At 36.8% G+C, this 17,402-nt stretch overlaps 3 protein-coding genes across 3 annotated transcripts in view; 2 read left to right on the plus strand and 1 right to left on the minus strand.

Annotated features, from left to right (window-relative positions):
- LOC110161437 (FYVE, RhoGEF and PH domain-containing protein 4-like) overlaps positions 1-1,624 on the plus strand; it is a 26,630-nt gene extending 25,006 nt beyond the window's left edge. The window contains exons 15-16 of the mRNA XM_020926176.2: positions 102-242; positions 568-1,624. Of these exons, the coding sequence (XP_020781835.1) occupies positions 102-242; positions 568-837 (411 nt within the window). The 3' untranslated portion in view covers positions 838-1,624. The remainder of the gene's footprint in view (positions 1-101; positions 243-567) is intronic.
- Positions 1,577-13,685, minus strand: LOC110161918 (DENN domain-containing protein 11-like). Its single transcript, XM_020926762.2, has 9 exons — positions 13,050-13,685; positions 10,680-10,779; positions 9,867-10,025; positions 7,466-7,622; positions 6,381-6,519; positions 5,275-5,406; positions 5,051-5,201; positions 4,827-4,895; positions 1,577-4,309 (listed from the first exon to the last, which is right to left on the minus strand). Exons 1-9 carry the CDS (start codon positions 13,366-13,368, stop codon positions 4,114-4,116), a joined length of 1,422 nt encoding a protein of 473 aa, XP_020782421.2. The 5' UTR covers positions 13,369-13,685; the 3' UTR covers positions 1,577-4,113.
- A 239-nt stretch (positions 13,686-13,924) lies between these two features.
- On the plus strand, positions 13,925-16,790 carry arl1 (ADP-ribosylation factor-like 1). The gene is made up of 6 exons (XM_020926764.2): positions 13,925-14,037; positions 14,624-14,761; positions 14,965-15,046; positions 15,131-15,242; positions 15,534-15,712; positions 16,027-16,790. The coding sequence occupies exons 1-6, from the start codon at positions 14,034-14,036 to the stop codon at positions 16,055-16,057; spliced, it is 546 nt and encodes a 181-aa protein (XP_020782423.1). The 5' UTR covers positions 13,925-14,033; the 3' UTR covers positions 16,058-16,790.
- Positions 16,791-17,402: the final 612 nt, after the last annotated feature.

Raw genomic sequence — 17,402 nt, forward strand, 5'->3', positions numbered from 1 at the left:
AGCTTGTCAAACTTGTAAAGCACAATTTAATCTAAGATTTGTTTCTGGTTTCTGCTAGCATGGCAGAGATAAATTTTAAGATTTCTAATCCTTTTTTCTAGCTTCAGTCAGACACACCCATATTACCCAGTTTAATGAGCGGATTCTTAAATTACGGTGACAACCCAAAGACGAGGCATCAGACTTGGACTGTTCTTCCTAAAAATGATCCATCAGTCCTGTACTTGCACGCTGCTCCACAGGTACAGAAACATCAGTGTTGGGTTTTACAAATGTATAGCTTTTTAGAACATTTAAAAGTGCCACCTCTTGCTTTAGTTCATAAAATTAATAATTCTTTTTTGGATTTAGGAAAAGTGACAATATTTCTGAAAATCTTTCTGATTCTGTAGATAATGTAATGTTTTACTATATCATAAACCTATATACAGTCCACCAAGAAAATGAGTTATTATTGACTGTGAAATTGTTTGTAAATATTGTGAAGGAGTTATCATCTTTTCACTAATTAATTCATGTCATGTTTGTTATTTATTTCATTACATTCACTGCTATGTTTTTCTTTAGGATGTCAAACCCCAGTCCACTATTCCTCTGCTGGGCTACACAGTGGAGAAATGTCCGCAGGAGTTTCCGGATCAAGTTTGTTTCTGTTTAAGACAATCAAAAATCACACATATGTTCTTTTGTGACCACACGGACCTCAGAGATCGCTGGGTTACTGTTCTCAAGATGGCAATTCACAACACTACACTTGAATCCTGTAATGGTAATATATCTGACACAGGCTCCTCCAGTAGTGAAGACTATGTTATAATTGAACAGGAGCCACAGTAACTTTAAATCAGTGATATTTCTGACAATTTTTACAATATTTTACATAATGCATATCAGTTACTCAGAATATGATATAATGGATTTAGAAGAGGAACTGAAATTGAAAATGCATTTATACTGATTTGATTCACCGATGACCAAACTCATGTTCGAGAGATGTTGAAGAAGCATGTATTCTGGATCTCTGGCACTATGTAACTTTTCTATTGGGGGCTCTGTCTCTGGCTTGTTGCTGGGATGTTGCTCTGCCGGGAATGTTCCACAGTATGGCATTAAGCTTATCTATACTGTGTCTAAAAATGATCTTAATTTGATTGCTAGAAAGATGGAGATGGATAAATCTAATGCCATGCTGTGGCACACTGCCGGCAAAGCAATCATTTCACCTTGGAGACAGGCAGGTAGTGTACCCTCCTCCTGAAATATTATATACTACATCTTTATGGTTTTGAGTAATTATTAAATTCAGTACCATTAAAATTAGCTTAGGCACAGCAAACCATCTACCTCCCAGAGAGCTTTGATTCTCAATGATCCTCAACTAAAATTGTACTACTAATTATTTTACTTATTTTATTTTTTTATTTATTTTAAGCTGATTTTTTTTAACGATTCATGTAGCCTCCGGATAACTTAATGTATACAGAAACCAGTGGTAACTCAGTGTAGTGACTAAATTAATTATATTGTATACACATTAACTTCAGGGACGGTGATCGTTACCAGTGACAGTGCACTTTATTTGAGAATGTTTTACAGTAAAATAAATAAACATGTTTTAACTGGTGTCATATTTGTGTTCCTTCAACAAAAATCTGTACATTGAGTCAAAGTTTGTGTTCAAGTGGATATTGGACACAGAGGTGGTAATAATGGCTTAATTAAAGTCAAAGTAAAATCGCAAAACTAAAACACAGTTCTGAAACAAGTTAAATCAAATACAATATAATATTCCAATAATGTTTTTTGTATTTTCTCAAACCAAGAATCTTTTGATTTGAAGTCTAAAAATGCTATCCACTTACTCAAAATCTGGAGGCTTTTGTTGCTTGTTAGCAGTAAAGTTATTGGGCACAGCACTTGAATAAAATTACGTTTGTCCACCTCTGACAAGGATCATAAGAGGCCATATAAAACACATTCAGCTTATTCCATTTCTTCACATTACAGAACATAAATATTTACAACAAAATAATCTACAAATTAATACGACAAAATATTTAAATAATACAAAAACATGTATTGTGCGGGAGCCACATAAGCACAAAGTGTGAAGTTCAGGTCATAAAGTAGGTGATTCTTGAGGTCTATTTGTTATAAAATTATGTGACAAAAGGTGCATTCATTGACCTTTCTTAAAATAGTCATGATTCAAATGACTTTAAAATCCCTCGACAATTATTTTAAAGCAGTCTGTAACATTGTTGTGTTTGGCCCTTAAAGGTGCACTGCGTAACATTTCTAGTGGAAGATCCGCCACCTGCTTGTCTCCATGGAAATGGGTTTAGACTACTATATTAAACTATCTATCACGAGGGAGACAAGCAGGTTATAGCACTACACATTTTAATTCAGATCTGTGGAGAATTGTCCTTATTCACAGAAGGAACTGTCGTATTTTTAAGCAATAGAAATACCTGCAATTAATAAATCCTAGACTGATATGTTTAATGTCATACCATGGAACATTCCAGGCAAAGCAACATCTCTATGTAGACTAGCACTAGAAAAGTTGCATAATGCACCTTTAATATTCTTCTTATCTGGTCATTTGAAGAGCAGGTCGGTCAATAATATAAGAGCTAAACTATGTATTGCTGCTAACATAAAACAACACCGTGTAAACATCTGTAAAATATATGTATAAAAGTCCTTAATGTGTGTAATTTTGAGTGTCCAGATGCATTACTTTTCTCTTGCTTTTCAGGTTTGCACATGTAGTAAAAATATTTCATTAAATTAAGACCCATTTGTGTTGAAATAAAATGTATATTAATTATCTTACATTCAAATTATGTGTAGCACTCAAGCACTGGTGATGGTGAAATGTCATTTGTGTATGCTCTAACACTTAAAGTTAACACCTTTTTCGTACTGTAGGCCCAGCCAACAGTTTGTCTCTATTTCATTGTAGTACTTTCTATTTCAGATGCATTCTTTCAGTCACAACAATTACACTTTGAGCTAAACTTATTCTGCAGCAGTAATGTAGTGTTTACAGACATGGCTTGTGAAGGCAGTTTGACCATACAATATACTACAGTTCAACTAGTGTGGACCTGATTTTGACAGAGGCATTAAGTTCAATGTGATTTCCAGCACTTTTGTACAAAGAGGAAAACCCATATCACACATACACACAGAGGCTGACACACTGTACAAAAAGTATTTACAAAATGGCTACCTTTCTCTCAACTTCAAACTTCAACTTCACTAACAAGGCAATCTTAAATGTTCAGTTATGAAGTCTGTGTCCAGCTTGCTTTAAATTGGTGTTAACCAATCAAATCCACTGGCTCTCTTATGAAGAGCCAGTAGACACAAGGACACATAAGACCTGTTGCTAGAAATCAGCAAAGGTTGAAACCCAAAGTTAAGGGTTAATTTGTGCAACAGACTATATATTGTTAAGATCTGCAATTTAGCTATGATCTGTAATGATTAGTTATAGAGAAGAATTCATAAAACTAATTTTAAAAATCTTGTTTGGTTTTCTAAGAAGGTACCCAACTAGCTATAACTAATTTCCAGCAAGAGACCACAGAACAACTGCCAAATAGGTTGTGCTCACTTTTTAGAATTTTATAACGTCATGATTTCAGATGGAGAACAGACGCCTATATAACTCTATGGGAGATTTATAGTTTATGAGAAAATTCACAGCTGTTGAACAGAATCATTTTTTCATAACAGTTTCAAAAATTATGTATTTGGTGCTTTGGTATTGAATGAGGGCAAGAGTTTTTGAAGACAGTGAACTTTATGCCAGTTTTTGTTTCTTGTAGATAAGCCGCTTAATCACAGAGATATTAACCAGGAACCAGGTCAAGAAATCTGCAGTGTGAAAGTTAAACAACAAATTCTGACCTGTCCTCTAACTCTAACTTAAATCATTGGCATTGTAAAATGGATTTATGTCACACAAACTCAACTTATTAGACATAGCGATAATAATTCAATATACTTTCCTAATGTCCCAGAAAGAAGACTCTGGGAATGCAGTAGTGCAGTACAAAATCAAGGCAAAACTCCTCTTTTCATTTGACCGATGGTTTCTCAGCTGCAGCAGAGTTGTTCAGATACGAGCAGTGTGTCATAGCCGTAGATCTCCAGCAGGTGGAGCAGGAACAGCCGGTCTCCGTGAGGGTCCAGCCCCATGGCCCTCACTGTCTCCTGGGTCAGGGTGGGCTCAGTGCTATTGGCAACTTCACTCAGTGTCTGGAAAATACGGTTGTTCTGCTCCAAGAAAAACCTAGTTAAAAAGAATATTTTTAAAAATAGTTAAAAGATGAAAGATAGTTCTATTGAAATAAATATAAAGTTACATGTTTTATGGTTGGTAACTTGCTTTTCAAGGAACAGGCATGGGAAGTAAAAAACACGCAACAGTATATATTGAACAATTACAACATCTGAAATACTTATTGTTTAATTTATCCAGCCAATGCCACAGAAGATCTTAATTATTTTTATATTTTTGTAACTAATGTATCATATTACACATTGAATCATTGTTTATTGTATTTCAACATCCTCCATTTAGCCGACTCATGTCAATATATTTTTGTTTAGGAAGTGCTTACTATGTAAAACTTATTCTTATTCTAGGTACACTATGTCCATTTTTCACCTCCTTGAAAATATTATTGGTCTGGAATGTTTCACAATATGGAATAAATGTATTTGTTAATTCAGTTATTTATTCCATTGCTATTTATTCAAGTGCTTTAAAAACGGACATTGTGCACAATTAATTAACTTGCACTTACAGAATAAATAGATCCTCCTCACTGGACACACAGTCTCCAGTCTCCTCCTGAGAGTACAGCAACATTTGCCTAAACAAAAACAAACAAAAAATGTGCATAACTTTTGAACATACAAAACTTCAGACTAGTTTGAAAGTGGTTCAGTGTTGCTTTACAAAGGTTATCTTTTGGAAATGAGATAAGGAAACAAAATAGCATAGCAACAGCAATAATGTTAATTGTACCTTTGTTCAGTGAGTTTGTGATACTTGTCTTTGTCCGCCGCGCTGAGACGGAGCAGTGGCTTCAGTCCTTCTCTGTACGTCTTCACATTTTGATTGTCCACGTAAACGTCGTACAGATCCTTTTTCTCCTCAAAGATCTTCTCAGTAGTGCCTAAAAGTACAAACGAAACAGGTCATTTGCAGCACGTACCGTAAGTAAAGAGTAAAAATTGCAGTTTTCTTACAAGCGACGTAAGAGAGCTCATTTTCCAGTGCATTGATATCAGCCACATTTACATAGAAAAATGGCCTAAACTCTGGAACTGCGACTCCAATCCCAGGGATGGAGATGTTGGCCAGACAGCAGCAGCAGTAAACTATAGAGAGACAGAAATTAACATGTGTATATTGTGTGAACTGTGGATTTGGGAACACTGCAAAAGAACATAACATGTATAATATTGCAGAATAATGACCAAAATTGTTACTCCAAACCAGTTCTTTTTTTTTTTTTTTTTTTATGAAAAACTAATACAAAAAGTAGGCAAACTAGTACTAAACCAGAGCAAACCAGAACAACACTAGGACTAACACTAGACCTTATAACATATGGTCCCACTTAAGAACACCAGGGGGTGTTAGTTTTGTTTTTAATAATATAATTTTTGAGCTAGGGTAAATTTAGCCTGGAAGACCTAACTTTGCTCCCATCTGCCTCAACGCTTCTCCAGAGTTTAGCTGTTCCTCAGTCTTCATCGCTCATCCCAAATACTCCTCCCCGCTGCTCGACACACCTCCTTTTCTCCAATCAGTGCCCAGTCATCCCAATTTAAACCCCTATCACAGGTGCTTTGGCTTGTGCCACGCCCGACCTCCTCCTCAACGCCCCCTCGGCTTCTCATCCTCTCATCGACCCCTTCATTCTCCTCAGCCTCACCGCTACCACCTCCAGTGTCCAGGCCCTAGGCGGAAAGACATCGCCTAAACATCATCTAATCGGTCACACCCTTCATCGTAATGTCTTCTGCTGGGGCCTGAGCACTGAAGATTACTTAACATTACTCAATTAAAAAAAAAAAAACACTAATACTTTCTCTTTGTGTCTGTCTGAGCCACTCCAGGGTTAAAATAAAAAACACAAACATATAGCCAGTTGCTCTAGATTCTGTTCAAACTTATAACAAAAGTTGAGAGTGCTTTTGTCAAGACACTGACAATATGACACTGCTTTTTCATTTAAGACAACACCAATAACACTTCCTCTTGCTGCCTGTACTTTTCACAGTCCCAAAGTTTTGATAATCTGTGTTTATTTACTTTAGTGTTGTATGGTGTAGTAACTTTGTCTCACCTCGGTAACACACCACTCCCACAGGCGGTGGAGAAAAGATGAGGATGCGTCTCCGAAGCAAAGCAAGTTTCCACAGCACCATGATCTGCTCCCCGAAAAAACGGATGAACTGGGACATGCAGCCTGCAGGGTGAGTGATCTGATGGACGGGAATAGAGGTGTAATTAATGAAAAGATAAAATATATTATACTATATTTACTTTTAATCTATTCCTGAGCACCAATGACTTTCTCAACTGTCTTGTGTATTTTTCTTAAATGTTACTCCAGGGTATCCCAAGGTTTGACTACCCCAAATTTAAGACTTTTTTAAAGACCTTTTTAAGTTCACTTAAATGAAAATTAAGACCAACATCGCGCCCATTATGCAGGTGAAAAACACCAGATCCAGTTCTAATAAAGACCAACCAACTACTATATCTAGAATCTAAGAGCCACTGTGGATTAAACATATACTTCCCAATGATCCATCCAATGTCTTCCTCCACTGTACTGATTGTTTACTCATTGATTTCATGTTGTTGCTTTTTTTTTTACCTCCCTCCATTTAACATTGCACTGCAGCCCAGTTGAGGATACAAAAAAATAGGCTAATGAAATTTAAGACCTTTGTGAAAAAAATAAGACTTGGACAACATAATTTAAGACTTTTTAAGGCCTTAATTTAGGAACAAGACTTTTAAGACCCCAAGGCTACCCTGTACTCAAACATTTCCACTATATTTTACCTTTCACATACATAATACATAATAATATACATATATACAATATACAAAAATGAACTATGTTGTCATGTTTCACAGGAAGGAATTTGAGAGTGGAATGTGATTTTAATGTGTTAATAATATATTTTTACTGGTCTAATATTGGTTCTGATCAACAACACTACTCCGGAAAATGTTGTCCTATTTATATGGGGTTGTTCTGAAAAAAAATTATCTAGCTACAATACAAGTTTTAAAAATAATACAGCAATAAAATAATAAAAAAAATATCTGCCCTCATACATAGTTTTACACAACCTCTTTAAATAATATGGAAAAATCGAGATTCACAGAAGGTAGATCGGTGTATTCGTGTATTACCTTCATTTCAGGGTGCATACTGTGATTGATGACTGCCCCCCAGGCATTTGCGGGACACGCAGTAACAATCCCATCACCACCAGGGGGCAGCACTGCTCTCTTATCTTCATAAAAAGCCTCTAGAGGGGAGTAGTGGCCTGGAGTCTGCAGCTGAAGTCTGGCAATACAAGAGAAAATATTAAAAACACATTTAAAATTCCTTTGAAATGCATGGTTTTAATACTGAGACTGAGAATGCATGGTTTTAACACTGTGCTTCAGCTGTCAAGTAACATTTTGACAGCTAAAGCACAAACAAGTAATAATTTACATAATAACTACTGTATAACCATGTTACTACTGCTACTACTAAGGCAGACCTGGGCAGAGTATAGCTCCTGTGCCACATACAGCCCTTTGTCTGACTCTGACCGGCCCCTTTAAGATAATTTGGAATTACAAAATAAACAATATTTTATAATTTTACTTCATGCATGGACCAAAGCTGCATTGCTTTTAGGTGTGTTTTTTTTATGACATTTTTTTCACTTTTTCATTGCTTAGTCTTAACATAAACTCTTACCAGTCTTACCAGCTCATCAAAACAATGCTATTTACTGCTTTTTTAAATGAAGAAACACAATTAATATTATGCAGAACTAAGTAAAGCATTTTGGCCCAGCCCACAATATTTTCTGTTTCTCATGTGACCCCATGGGAAAAAAAATTGCCCACCCCTGTACATATATATGGTCTATGCTCCTGTACTAAGGTGTCACTGACGGTAATAGTACAAAATGTTATATGACTGGTATTAAAATTAAGATAAAACAAATAATTAACTAAATGTTTTTAGTAAAAACTTCACAAAAACAGATTACAGATTATATTGTATTCGTCGAAAGTTCGGCATTTATGTCAGACATGCAGGGAAGAGGCCCAGCCGATAAACACACATTCCTAAATGTCTTAATCACCGCGTGATGAACACTAAGCTCTTTATATAAGCAGCAGACGCGGCATAACAGACACAGATGGAGAATCTAGAGCAGAGAGAGGCAGAGAGAAGCAGAGAGCATGACCTGCAGAACCCGAGGCCAAATGCAGGATGGAGTGAGAGAGGGGACCAGAGGAATATCAGGGGAAGAAAGGCAAATGGACCAAAACAGACAAAAGTGTAGTCTGGTAGAAGAAAACAGAAATATGACTGACTAAATTGAACAGGCTGAACTGAAATTTTAGAAGCAAAGTTTTCATTTCAATTTAACCTACACTCCAAAAATATCCTTAATTTTCAAGGTGGTAAGGTGTCATTCATCATGAGTAATAAAACACATTAAAAATATATATAAAATATATATATATCCTTATTCTTACATTTGCACAGTTGTTATTTATTCTTTTGTATTTATAAATCGACCACTATAATCAAATGTATAGCAATTAAAAAGCAAAAAGGATTAAACCAGGGTAAAACTAGGAACAGGCCAGGACTTAATAAGGTCTGAATACATAGACTGAAAATATAATCGTCACTAAAGCATGGGACCAGATTGGGGACCAGGACTACTCTTAGACTTAGACTTAGACAAACTTTACTGATCCACAAGGGAACTTATTTGGACACAATAGCTTACACCTCACAATATAATATAGTAACACACAGAAAAAATATAAATGGTAATAATAAATTCTAAATAAGTAGCATAAAAGATAGAAAGAGACTCTATAGTTACTTGTGTTAAAAAAACAACAACTTCAAACTCTCACACTAGAGAAGCAAAGCCATGAATTGGAGAAGAGAGAAAGGGAGTGGAATATAAAAAGGGGATTGAGAAAGAGGAACAGAGCGGACAAAAGCAGAACTGTCTGAATTACTAAAATCTCTGAAAAATATTGAAATTCTTTAAAGGTAAAAGAAGAATGGAAATGTTTAAAAGTAGTATGAGAAAAAGATCACCGCCATAATATGAATGAATAAGACATGACCCCATGCTTTTAGCTTCTTGACTACAAAGCATAAAGTTAAGCAGTGACCATTTGAAACAATTATATCTCAATTAATTGTCCAGCCTTAGTCAGGAGGATAGTTTGAGATCTAGTTTAGTTTGAATTAATAAACCTAGAGTGTGTTGTATACAATGCTGGAAGCAATTCCAGACTGTAATAAGATAGTTTCATGTGCCTATAGACCAGCGGCTCACAAACCTTTCACACTAATACTGCTTCATCTAATATTTAAGAGACTAAGTCTAAACCAGGACTTATTATGCTCACAGCTACTGACACTTAAATAATACAATTTATTTGATTTAAAATTTTAGTATAGACAGAAACTGTAGAGATACCACCAGAGGAAAACCACAGTTAATAGAGTCTGTGTACCGCTGTGTTTTCACTTCAGCAGCAGGGGGCGCCTTACCTGACCTGATGCTCCAGGAAGCTCATGTATCTGTAGAGAAGAGTGTACGAAGGAGACAGGATGCCCACGGACTTCATCCTGGCCCCTCTCTCCACCGTGCTCTCCACTGCCATGTTGGCAAAGCAGGCCAGGCCAAAGTAGCTGCCCTTTCGGAAGTAGCTAAAATGGCCGCACAGGGAGACAAAGGTAATTACGAGTCATAAAACACAGCAGAGAGAAGAGAAGGAGGTGGCTTTGGTGGTATTCTTAGAGTGCAGCTAAAGGTATGCTATGTAACATTTGAAGTGGAGAGTCTGTTGTGGAGCTGCTTGTTTCCATGGTGATATAATGCAGTGTTTCCCAAACTGTGCTCCTGTGGTACATGGGGTCCTCTGTAGTTTGAGTATTTGTTTAAAACCTATTAAAGTTTTTGACCTAATTTGGTTTAATCATTATATATTAATAAAGTGGCCATACTTTAGTCTCATTCTAGACCATGTTTAGCTTGAATAAGAATTTAGTGGTGAAAGCCAAATATTATTTTAGGGGGTAGAAAGTTTAAGAAACACAGATTTATTGCCTTGCCTGAATTTTTCATAAAATTACATTAAACACTTTCATTTCTAGGGAGACAAGCAACTGATGCTACTAGGCCAAGTTATAGGTTAGGTCTGTTCAAAGGCAACCAATAAAACATCTATGATTCGATCAATGCAAGATAGATAAGTCATACTGTGGGACATCTCAGACATAACATCCCCTGAAGTAGATGGTGAATCGTACATCAGAAAAGTTGCATAGTGCCCCTTTAAAACTGGATCTGCAAATACATACATGAAGTCTGTGGAGACCCGATGAGATCCACTGGCTATGGCCTTAAACTCCACTCCCTCCAGGTCCATGTCTTTGGGCAGGCACCACTCCAGCATGTTGCCTGCACCAAAACACAGGCAAATTAAGCCATCAATCAAACACCACAGTTAGACACAATATTAAGGCCCTGTCATGTCACTGAATAAGACGTGACGAAGCCCGAATGTTTTCTTGGCAGTTCTTTGTGTGTTAGCTGACGTCCAAGTGGCAGCTGAGCAAATACAGGAGCAGGATAACGGGTGACTCAGACAGACGTGATGGTATAAGTATGTATTTAGTGGCAGATAGGGGGATACATAGGAATCTGTAGCATTTTTATTAGAACAGAGGAAATAAAAGCTACCTGCTGTGATTGAGTAGCCAAACAGCTTCACAATCAACATTTCACAATAGAAGCTAAATTTCAGTTTGAATGATTGCAGTTACCAAGTTGCAAAAGCTACTGTTATTTAAAGGGCATATATTACTACTATACTATTTTCTGTGCTATATTATAATGTTTCCTCATCAAAAACATATCTGGAGGTTTGTTTTTGTTTCATTCTCACATGTTTAACACACAAATCTTGCATATTTAGACTCAGACCAAAAACACTCTGTTCCATCTTGTGATGTCACATTAATACAGAAAGTACCCCACTGTGTTAAACTCCATATCTCTCCACTAGAATCATTTGGATTATTTCAGATCTGGAATTTCCAATCTCTACTAAACAAAAGGTAAAGGGTACTTGATAACAAAACTACCTCTAAATGACATCACAAGGTGGGGCAGAGAGACTAATACAATTCCAGGTATGTTTTTGATGAGATAATAGTACTCCAACATGACTTAAAGCTCACAAGAGTCAATTTTGTGTAATCTCTTTAAGAAACAAATAGTATTCTTATTACTGCCTTAAGGAAGAAGTGCAAAAAGTAACTTTTTTCTAGTGAAGGTTCTGCCACCTGGTTGTCTCTTCCACAGTAAGGCATTAATGTATCTAGAGCCATGGAGACAAGACGGTCATGGTACCAAGCCAAGTTAGATCTGTTGAGAGGCGACCCTGTTCGGTAAAAATACATTGAGCAATAAGAACACCGTAAATAAATGTAAGATAGAAGGAAATACTGTGGACTCTTCCAGGCAAAGCATTAACATCTCCATGCAGATGAACAAGTTGCAGACATTCTGCTAATCATGTAGTTTTAGCCTCTACAAACTGAAAATACTTAGTTTAAGCCAAAGGTTATTGTTCAGTTCTAGCTCAGCTGTAATATTTTTTCATTGGCTGAAAACAAACACTCAAAAGGCCTTGAACAGCAATGACACTTCAACTGTTAAATCTGAAGATGTGCTAAAACTGTGTGGATGCTACAACATACATGCAGATTTTAATTTCATTCATTTAAATTCCAGCATAAATGAGAAATCAATAGGTAATAATTAAAAGGGTAATATGGAGGAAACATTTTGTGATCTTTGTGACCCCATGGTAGAAAAGGGATCTGGACTGATTTTGTTATTTCTTCCTATTGGGTAAGAAGCTCCAGTGGAAATACCAAATCAGATTTCCTTTCCTGTAATGATTTTGTTGGGCTATAGATCTTTAGATTGATCAGACGGATAGCCCCAGTGCCTCCTATTTCACCAGGACTTGCCCTGTCTGTAACATCGCACTAATTAAAAATGTATAGACTCACTCTGCCTAGTGTGGTCCCATTGATCTGCTCAGTATTAAAACCACTGGACTTTTAATTTTACCTGTTTTGACAGCAGAGGACGGTGTAGCGGATTTAGCTTTGTCACTAAAAGCCACACCTGTAGTGGTGCAAAATTGACTCTCTCTAAGAGAGATATGGGCTTCTCTTTCATCAACAGAGCTGTGCAAATGTCTGCCTGATGTATTACAATTGCAATATGTAAGTTTCCATTGGAAAATGTCAAAAATGTACCCACGTTATTTTGTAAGGCAGTTTGACTTCACTAACAGGCTAAGTGTACAAAAAACACTTAGCAATTCCCACATACATTGGTGATGTTATGTGTAGTGCAATGAAAATAATCAAGGTACTAAATTTGACTAAATCAGGATGTCCCCACCTAATAAGTATAACTTGTCCTCAGAAGATAAACATACACACGTATAAAAACAATTCTTATTAAAAAGAAAGATAATTAAAAAAAATCATGATAACATATAAAATTGACTGGGATCAGTCTGTTACTGCTTGACTGCCTTTGGTTCCTACATCTCTATGTCTGAGTTTCATTAAATGTCTTTAAATCATTCTTAAATGATTACTATATTTAGTGCACTCTAAATTGATCAGCATAATGCAGTATCTCACCTGTTCTTGTATTGAACGTAACCACGAAAACAGACACTATTTGGTCCTTTTCCTCCCATTTCACCATGCTGTCTTCTAAGGCCACCTCCCTGGCGGCTGAGTCCGACAGATAGCCCTCCTCGTCCGGGCGCAGGGCTTGGTCAGTAACCGGTGGGTTAGTGGGACCCCCCTGCCCGCTGCTCCACCCAAACCCAGACGCGACAGAGCGGGTGTTGGAGGGACTCGACAGTCGGTCATCAGGAGCGTCTCCTCCGGGCTTCTCCGCCGATGGAGCCTCCTCCCAGTCCAGCAGAGGGGCCCTGTCCGACCGCTCCATCATCCCTGTCCCGCCTCGTCTGTCTCACCGCGGACTGCAGGGATGTCTCAGCCGCCAGTCAGCGTCCATTCGTAGATTACACCTCAAATGAAAACCAACATTATTAACGTTTACTACACCTACATAATGTGTCATAACACCTTTACGCCCTGATGTGTTACTTCTACATATAAAATGTATTTGGTTTGCAGTGGTCATAAATTTGATGCTGTTTAGAGAGGGCAACTCCTTGATGTCACTGCTACCCAAGCTGCGTTCAAAACAATGTCATCTCTGTTCTGTCCCCTATCCTCTGATAAAACGGTACGAAGGTTTGGAAACGTTACATTTATACGTGTTTGTGAATGCAGCCCACGGCGTGCTCAATAAACCAAGCCCTATTCTTACAGAGCAGATTCAACACATAAGTTTATTGAAATTTAAATAAAAGATGTTGTGCACAGAGAAATGCATGTAGGTAAAATATGTAAAAACTAAGCAAAATGATCGATTAACATAATTTGTTATAGTTATTATGTTTTAAGAGCTGAATTGTGAAGTATGTGCGAAACCGTATCACAGCTAGGCCGGTGACGTTGTCCAGTGACACGTCAACCACACGGAAGAAGACGCTTGCTGCTTTTTCCTACCGCAGCTGTATTTCTGAGAGGAGCCGTAGCTTTGTCAAAATGGGTGAGTTTTCCATCATATATTCAAATAACGTGTCATATTTTGCGCTCAGATCAGAAATAAGTCTGTCTGAATAGATCATTTCCAATGTTTTCCGCTTTCTTTCATCCTACGCCACAAGTAAACTTGCTGTTGCAGGTAGCAGCTAAGAGCTAAAATCACGCTGGTACGGAATTTCCATTTACCACGTTGCGTATTTATCTTAACTTTTATGCTTATTTGACCATATATCATTACGTTGTAATCAATTTTGCAATGTATTGTATACACTAAGTGGTTAATTAAACATTACCACCAACAACTCTATGTAAACATTGCGTTTCTACTCAAATTTAAATCCATTCTGTGCCCCAATACAACAGGTGCACAAATACAGTAGTACTACACTTACACAATTACAAATAAGACCGCAAACAACAAACGTATCATGTGAAATACAGCCACTATATTATGGGCTCTTTAAACTCCCTTCACGTTGTTAAACTTCAGTATACAAATTTCTTCTTTATGTCATTTTAGAGTGTTGCTTGTCTCATAGTGTCAAGCATATATCAAGTATGCTTATTTTTTCTTTTGTTTTTCTTTTTAGGTGGCTTATTTTCCAGTCTTTTCTCTGGCCTGTTTGGCACCAGGGAGATGAGGATTTTAATTCTGGGTTTAGATGGAGCTGGAAAAACAACCATTCTTTATCGTCTGCAAGTCGGAGAAGTTGTCACAACTATTCCCAGTATGTATTTATTTTTAATTTGTCCTGTAATTTCAATATTCACTTTACCATCTCAAAGCAAAATGCATCAATCTGATTTGTTGGAGCTACAAGTCAAACAACAAATATAAAAGTGCAAAGGAGCTTCTCTTCATTAAACAGTGTTTTTGTTTTGCATAATGTGTCAGTAACTTAAATTGTTCAAATCTTTTTTTTTTCTCCAGCAATTGGTTTTAATGTAGAAACTGTCACATACAAGAACCTCAAGTTTCAGGTGTGGGATCTCGGTGGCCAGACGAGTATTCGGTAAGTTAACATTGAGTTGTGCTCTAGATTAAATTTCAAGTATGCTGTGCCTGCTCTCTTACCACATCTTCTTTCTATACACAGGCCATACTGGCGGTGTTACTATTCAAACACCGATGCAGTCATTTATGTTGTGGACAGCAGTGACCGTGACAGAATGGGGATTTCTAAATCTGAGTTGGTTGCCATGTTGGAGGTTTGTACACTGTACAAGTCAAACTTCTACAGATTTTAAAAAATCAATACTTAATAGTTCAGTATCCTCTGTGAAACAATGCTACATGCAATCAGTAATGTATTAATAAAAGACAGGAAAAAAAACACACGCCCACACACACCTTTGCTCTTGAAAATAAAACTCACTATAACTGACTTTCTAGAAGGCATCTGGATCCAATGGAGAAAAAAACAAAAACAAAAAAACATAGTTACAAACCATATTACATAAGCAAATAATTGTTGTTTAAATTGTCTGTGTTTACTGTAGGAAGAGGAGCTGAGGAAAGCTATCCTGGTGGTCTTTGCAAACAAGCAGGACATGGACCAGGCCCTGACCCCTGCAGAGGTCGCCAAAGCACTGGGACTTTCTGCACTCAAAGACAGAAAATGGCAGATCTTCAAGACATCAGCCACCAAAGGAACAGGACTGGATGAGGGCATGGAGTGGTGAGCATTATTTGTCACTATAAAAAAATGGGCAAACATGTTTTCAACCCTGAACACTAGCATACAAAACAGGTATTTTCACTCCACATTATTATATTTTCATTGTATTGTCGGGTGTATTGAAATCTAAATTATGTCTAGAATTGTGCTACAGTTTGACAGTTAAATAAAAAAAAATTAAAATTATGCCAGTAATAAAAAATATGGATTGTGGCAACTAATTATAACAATTTTAGTTTTGCTTTACAATTTTTCACAGCTATTTAGAAAAACATTTAATCCACGTAACTCACTTTCTGTCTGCTCCCCCACAGGTTGGTGGACGCCCTTAAGAGTCGACAGTGAGGCCTCTCCTTCCTTTTTTGTACATACTTTGACACTGGTGTACCCCTTGTGACTTCCTTGACCCTTCTCTTCCTAATTGTTCTTTTTTTGGACCCATGATTGCACTCCTGGCTGCATTTTTCCTCCCTTTTCAACTTTGAACTCATCAAAGCCTTGGTCAAAATTGAACTTTTGGACATAAGTGAAGCTGCAGTAATATTTAGACTGGGACAACACACACTACTTGCATTAACTGGTGGATACAGTGTTCTGTGGAAGACCACTACAAAGCTTGTTGCAGTATATTTGATACAGCTTGTTTAATCATTTAAGAGCATGTTGCCTCTGCAGTTTATACAGCATTGATGTATTTCTTGTCTCAGGCATAAGCATAAACAACAAATTTTACTTTTAAATTTCACCTTTTTCAGAGTTATTTCCTGGCATGCTTTGTCCGTTATGAAATATCTGCTAAGTGCTGAATATACAGTTGTTGAAGTTATGGTAGTTTAGTGTTTATCACCTGTCCTCAGCCAAGTGTTGCTGCAGCCTGTATTTGTACTACAATCCAGTCAGAACATGTATTTTATGCTGTCAATTGATTTTGTTTATACTTGAGTGCTTAAAGACTTTTTCCATCAAGTGCAGCTTTGGCATATTGTCTATACTAACTATGCTCAAAGTTTTATCGTTTGCATATTTATATCTGCTTGTACAGTAAAAATTCTCAGTAAAATGTGATGATTGATTGTAACGCTTGTTCTTTTGGTTTAAATTTATAATGAAGCTATACATGCTACTTGTATATTTTAAAACAATACAATACAAATTGACAGTTTTTCACTTGTCATTTGAATGACAAATATTACATTTTTTTGTAATATGTGTACAAAATGATTGCTTTACATATTTTCAAAGGAGGGCAACTCATCATACACAATTTTTCCACCATTTTTCTGATGCTTGTCTACATAGTAATGTCATTGCGTTGCCTGGAATGTTCCATAGTATGGCATTAATATCTATTTTGCATATACTCAATAACAGGGATTCCTACTGCTCTGAAATGCCAAGTAAAACAAGCATTCCCGTTTTCAGCAATGACATTTCCATGGACACAAGTCTTGGGCCCTCCCCCAGAAAAATGCATGGTGCATCTTTAATTTTGCAAAGTTCATTTAGAATCTCAGTAATACAAAAACCTTAAAAAGTGATAGAAGTCACCTAAATAACTCAAAACAATGACTTCAGCATCCATCTTCTGGTACAGATCCTGTTAGGAGCTGCCTACATCTTCTGACACAGTTAGATCCAATATAATTCATACCTGATTTGAGTAAATATTTCACTTAGAAATCAGTTCCTC

The sequence above is a fragment of the Boleophthalmus pectinirostris genome, unplaced genomic scaffold (genome assembly GCF_026225935.1).
Source record: "Boleophthalmus pectinirostris isolate CB_2022bp ecotype Guang Dong unplaced genomic scaffold, ASM2622593v1 HiC_scaffold_18, whole genome shotgun sequence".
NCBI lineage: Eukaryota > Metazoa > Chordata > Actinopteri > Gobiiformes > Gobiidae > Boleophthalmus > Boleophthalmus pectinirostris.

Excerpts from the sequence above, each read along its gene's own strand:
- LOC110161918 (XM_020926762.2), bottom strand. The coding sequence starts at position 13,368 with ATGATGGAGCGGTCGGACAGGGCCCCTCTGCTGGACTGGGAGGAGGCT. Across the intron at positions 6,520-7,465 it reads GTATGCACCCTGAAATGAAG|ATCACTCACCCTGCAGGCTG; the intron begins GTAATACACGAA and ends CCCGTCCATCAG. Across the intron at positions 5,202-5,274 it reads TGAGCTCTCTTACGTCGCTT|GCACTACTGAGAAGATCTTT; the intron begins GTAAGAAAACTG and ends TTGTACTTTTAG.
- arl1 (XM_020926764.2), top strand. Across the intron at positions 14,762-14,964 it reads AGTTGTCACAACTATTCCCA|CAATTGGTTTTAATGTAGAA; the intron begins GTATGTATTTAT and ends TTTTTTCTCCAG. Across the intron at positions 15,243-15,533 it reads AGTTGGTTGCCATGTTGGAG|GAAGAGGAGCTGAGGAAAGC; the intron begins GTTTGTACACTG and ends TGTTTACTGTAG.